The sequence below is a fragment of the Dendrobium catenatum genome, unplaced genomic scaffold (assembly GCF_001605985.2).
Source record: "Dendrobium catenatum unplaced genomic scaffold, ASM160598v2 fragScaff_scaffold_1196, whole genome shotgun sequence".
NCBI classification, from domain to species: domain Eukaryota; kingdom Viridiplantae; phylum Streptophyta; class Magnoliopsida; order Asparagales; family Orchidaceae; genus Dendrobium; species Dendrobium catenatum.
Window position 1 is genome coordinate 244553 of NW_021319658.1, and position 5710 is coordinate 250262.

General features: G+C 34.1%; 1 protein-coding gene across 1 annotated transcript; it reads left to right on the forward strand.

Annotated features, from left to right (window-relative positions):
• The first annotated feature begins 469 nt into the window (after positions 1–469).
• On the forward strand, positions 470–3307 carry LOC110095772 (syntaxin-132-like). Its single transcript, XM_028698970.1, has 3 exons — positions 470–705; positions 2948–3058; positions 3166–3307. Exons 1-3 carry the CDS (start codon positions 688–690, stop codon positions 3271–3273), a joined length of 237 nt encoding a protein of 78 aa, XP_028554803.1. The 5' UTR covers positions 470–687; the 3' UTR covers positions 3274–3307.
• The last annotated feature ends 2403 nt before the right edge of the window (positions 3308–5710 follow it).

Sequence of the window (5710 nt, forward strand, 5' to 3'; positions counted from 1 at the left end):
ATATATATATATATATATATATATACCACTTTATTTCATATTATTTACATATTTAACATCTAAAATTTTAAAATTACATTCCTAATACTCATATAAAATTTTAATATTAAAAATTTTATTAATATATTTCATTCTCACCACCCATACCTCCTTATAAAAATTAATATTATATTTCATGTATTCATATTTATTTATAGATGATAGCTATATAATATTAAATTTTAAATATTAAATATATAAATAATATAAAGTAAAGTGGTATATATGTAAATCCCCGTAAATTAAAATGACACAGCTCAACCTTAAAATCTTACCTACTAAAACGAGCTGTCCTCAGCATCGCTATCTTCCTCCCCCTGCTTCGGTTTCTTTCTCTCTCCACGCTTAAATTTTAAATATTAAATATATAAATAATATAAAGTAAAGTGGTATATATGTAAATCCCCGTAAATTAAAATGACACAGCTCAACCTTAAAATCTTACCTACTAAAACGAGCTGTCCTCAGCATCGCTATCTTCCTCCCCCTGCTTCGGTTTCTTTCTCTCTCCACGCTTTTCTCCGAGTTGCTATTTCCTTCCAACGCCATTCCTGGATCTCCGAACTCAATATCTCTGGTTCTCAGATCGGAGTAGGGTCTAGTAGCTCCGGCGATCTCACCTGCGGAAGCTAAGCTTTTGTCCTGAAGATGAACAATCTTCTAACGGTATAGTTTGGGTTTCGAGTCTTCCATTGTTATGTGAGATTAATTTAAGATTAATTTATGCTGTGAATGTGGGTTTCTTTGTATGGTCTCTGATGTATGCAGTCTTGAGATTTGATAGATCTGGTATTGTTTCACGCTTGGTTGGTTTATAGTTCGATTAGGGTTTTTTCTTTCGGTACTGTGTTTGGAGAAGGATTGGTGTCGGGAGTGAGTGATTGGGCTTTCGGATTTCGTGGTTCACTAGAGGCTCGTGGGAGAATCTGGAGAGTTTAGAATGTTGAGCGAAACTGAGACGCGTGTTTCGTTTGGTTTGGAGGGTAAAGCTATCTTTTGTAAGCTATAGGGTGTGCTGGAATAATTTCCTGTTATTGCTTACTCTTGGTTGGTTTCTGGATTGCAAGCAGGGGGCTTTACGAAGTAAAAAATTGGGGCTGACGGAGTAGTTCACCAAGAATTCTGTCATCTTTCTATTGTGAAATTTTTTTATTAACTGTAATGCTAATTATGTCTTTATGTTCTGATTTTATAAAAGCATTGGTTTTAGCTAGAGCAAGTCAATTTTCGGGTTTGGGATTTTTCATTTTTACTATCATAAAATTATGAATTTGATTTTACTATGCCATCTCGATCTTCAGTATTTCTGTTATAAAACCTTAATGTATGTCTTTACTCCCTTAATCATCTCTTATTACTAGTATTTTACCGTAGATAGGTCAGAAAATGCTAGACCTATCATTGTTAACTTGAAAATGGTCTCAATTTATAAGTTATTTTTAATTTTAAGTCCCTCTGATATGTTCCTCGCTCATTCTCAATTTTGTTCATCTTCACCAAGTCCCTAGTTCTAATTTCTTGTACACGTGTCTCTATAGAGCAATGTTTGAGCTCACTTCTTTACTGCTCGATCTTTGCTGGCGAAATGCATTGTCACCTCAACATTATTGGAGACCTATTAATATAGAAATGTCTCTCCTCCTTCCCAGCAGCCACCCTTAGCACTTTGGCACTCAGTCTTTAGCCAGAAGTAAACATCGACGCCCCCAACTTTTTTTTGGGGCGCAGAATGGTTGTTTGCGATGAGGGTTTCTCCACAATTAATGCGAATTAATGGTGGTTGGTTATATGAAGATTTACCTAACATTCCTTTTAGTTTGACATCTCAGCAATGGTGAATCTTTATAATATTTAATATATTGGGTGATACACGAATAGTATTAAAGATTAGGGTGATAAACGAATAAATTTATATGGTTAGGGCAGTTCAACAATTAATAGCATTAAATATTTCTTGTTGACTTCAAAAGTGATTGTACTTCACCAAGCCCATTGTATAGGAAGTATGTTTCTTGATTGATACACTAACCAAACTATAATGAGGTTATGGAATCTCGCCATCCAGCTGGGAAATTTGCTTACTACAGTTTTGGTTGAGTGCACACATGAATGTTGAATCAGACATGTCGAGGATCCAAGCAGGATTAAATCTTTGTATTTATGCTCACCCTTCTATGTACTCAGGATGCATAAGAAGCATAGGCTTATTTCTCATGTCAAATTGATTGTTATTTCTTGCTCCCAACATGGCAAGGTATCAACTATGCCAATTGTTTTTGGCAGCTTTCAAAAATTTTTTTGTTAGCTGCATGCTTCATCTCTTGAGTGGCACTCCATTCATGATTGGATATAAAGGTCGTAATACTACTCTTTTTTGTAGGGATATGGATAGTTACCTGTTCTTTTTGCTGTCTAGAAGTTTTGCAAAAATAAGTTGCACTCATAATTAATACCTGCAACACCTCACAAAAAAGAATGGATAATGAGAATAAAGCCGACCACCCCAATTGGGATAAGGCTATGTTGATCATAATGATGCATTTTATTAGATGTTGGTGCCGATAATTTGGGTGTTTGGAACACTTGGAATCCTTAATTTACTTAACTGAAATCAAACAACCATTAGCATTTTGCCCTTATGGGACATGTTTTTCATAATGGCAGATATCATTTGTTTTTGAATTTACCTTGCAAGATTCTGTGGCAATACTTTCTTTTGTGGGTTTGTCTCAATGGGCCTTTGATAGGAGCTTCAGTTAGATTCAAACTATTTTGCATATCTATAGATGATGTAGTTGATAGCTTTGTGCTGGCTATTTGTATTTGCAATTTTATCCTTATTATTGTTTAATCTCAAAATATTAATATCCTATGACTGTTTCTTTTTTGTTAATTCCATATGTGACAGGACTCCTTTGAGCTCCCTCGTGGTCAGTCTTCAAGAGAGGGGGATGTTGAACTAGGACTGCAGGGCTCTATGCATTCTTCAGAATTGGGCATGGAAGGATTCTTTAAACAGGTAGATATGAATTTGTGGTAACTGTTTGATGTTTTGTATGTAGCTGTATTTACTAGGACTGTTTATGTCACAATCCTTCATACAATAGTTTATCTATTCTATCATAGGTTCAAGAGATTGACAAACAAATTGAAAAGCTTTCAAAGCTACTAACAAAGCTTCAGGTACGGGATTCAAATATATTTTTATTTTGCTTCATCTTATCATTTTTCTAGCCCTGAAAAGCTTGTACCCAAGCACAAACTTCACTTACCCACTATTAGATTACATCTACTGCCCAGGCTCACCCATTCCTTGCGCTGGAGAATATGAATAAACCAGATAATATTAGAAAAACCCTAATATTAAGTAAAATGATTCAATTTTTATTATAAAAATTTTAAAGAAGTGCAAAATCCATATTATGTAAATATTGTCATGTGCAATATGAATTTACGATGTGCAAAAGTTTTTTATGCTTTGTGACATGAAGTGTAATGTGTGATTTAGTTAACTGAAATCATGAATCTAGGTAACTTATAAACACCATCAATTTCAAAATACAGAAAATCTATAAAGCATTAAAATATTTAGTAATCTCCATAGGAAAATTAAATTATCAAAACATTTATAGTAAATTATCAATTGATTTTTGGCATATTAAAGATATGAAAGTTATCAATTGTTTTTTTTTTTTCTTTTTGATAAAAACTAAAACTCTCATGCCAATTTGATGCAAGATTCTTTAGGGCTGACTGGATGAGGCTTCTTAATATAACTAGGATATTGCAATGAATGTAGATCACTGAAAAGAAGTTACGATTCACAGATCAAAGATCTTTAAATGCATCAAGCTTGCTACAAAATAGAAAATGCAAGAATTTAAAAAGTAAATCATAATACAATGATCGAAAAAAAATTTAATGAAATATATGAGAAATTCAAACAATGAAAAATTAATAAGCAATTGAATTTTAACACTATAATTTAAATTTCAGCTGTATCAAACTTGATAAAAACCAAGAACTCTAGCAAAGCCAGTAACAAAAATTTCAAACAAAAACTAGATTAAAAGAAGAGATCACTAAAGTGAAGGTTTAAGTTTCAGGTTGGTGCAAGGAGAGATGGTTTTCATCGGAATTAAGTAATGGCACTTGCGCCGAACTCAAAGAACTCAAACATCCAAACAACACACTAAAGATTGAAAATTGGAATTTGAATTTTTATAGAATATAAGGTTTCCAAAGTAGATACCTCAGGTACTTATTTATAATCAGTTAATATCCTTAATTCAGTTAATTGGCTCCCTTTCATTGGTTTAGTTCAAATCCAAAACCACATTGATCTTGACACAATTGCATAAGGAAACATTTTGAAATAATGGAATGAAAGGTGCCTATATGTCGTTTGGATATGCCTGCTATAGAATCGAATGCCTTATAAGCAAAACCACACTACATGACCAAAGATCATATATTGCCAAAAGTCTGTTACAAAATAATGGACCGGTAGATTTGATTGGGAGGGAATCAGGAAATTTTCTAATCAAGAGGGAGTTGTTTAGGAAGCTTAATCGAAGGGGAGTTATTTAAGAATATTTAAATTACCATTGTGAGGGAATTATTTAAGCAAGAGATCTAATTTGAATTCACAATCTAAGAGGGAATTATTTAGGGAAAAGGAGAAGGAATTAAGGAGAAATTTTTTAGGAAAGTTTTAATTACAATTGGGAGGGAATTAATTAGATAAATAAATCTTATTTGAATTCAAATCTGAGAGGGAATCATTTAGAGAAAGGGGACTAATTTGGGAGGGAATTATGGGAGCCTATTTAAAGGCTAATAATGAGGTGATTTCAGGAAGATGTTTTGGTGTTTGCTGAATTTAATTTATTCTTAGGTTATTTGGGGTCTAGCTGGTGGCTAGGGATTTGGGAGAGCCGGATCTTCTTCTCCAATTGAAGATCCAACTGTATCTTGCTATTTTTTTTCATATATCTTGCAATAAAAATAGTTTAGGTGTGTTCTTTTTCCTAATTTCTTATTGTTGTTCATTATTTTTGGCGAAATTGTATCCATTTCCTATCAAATTGGTATCAGAGTACTTTTTTGGGACTTATGATGGAAAAGAAAGTTGATGCATTGGAAGAACATCTTAAAGGAAAAGTTGGCCAACTTAAATTGACATTTGAGTATAGATGACATCAATGGAGGAAAAGTTTTCCCGATAAGGAAACTATTGGAGCTTCACACCCAATCGACAACATCAGAGGCAAGAGCGCCATTGATTGGACTGAGAAGTGGGGGAAACCTTAATATAGGGATGACGAGGGAGGATCGAGAGGTAGAAGTTTTGGGGGACTGGCAAGTGGGGGAAACCTTAAAATAGGGATGATGAGGGAGGATCAAGAGGTAGAAGTTTTGGGGGAAGAAGAGATGTCATCTTTGGAGCCACTTCTAAGGAGGGGTAACCGAGAAAAGGGTGAAAGAGAGAGATTTTTCATGGAGTTGAAAAGTTTGGAAGTAGAAGATGTGGAGAAGATAGAAGCATCAAACATGGTTCAACCACTCCTACAACAGTATCAAGAGGTGTTCTAACCAGTTCATGGGTTGGCTCCTTCGCTGGAATGTGAGCATACAGTCATCTTGAAGGAAGGAGTCTCACCTATCAGTA

What these genes read in the sequence shown, in the direction of transcription:
- LOC110095772 (XM_028698970.1), top strand. An exon ending in TGGAAGGATTCTTTAAACAG is followed by an intron (nt 3,059 to 3,165) that starts GTAGATATGAAT and finishes ATTCTATCATAG; the next exon opens with GTTCAAGAGATTGACAAACA.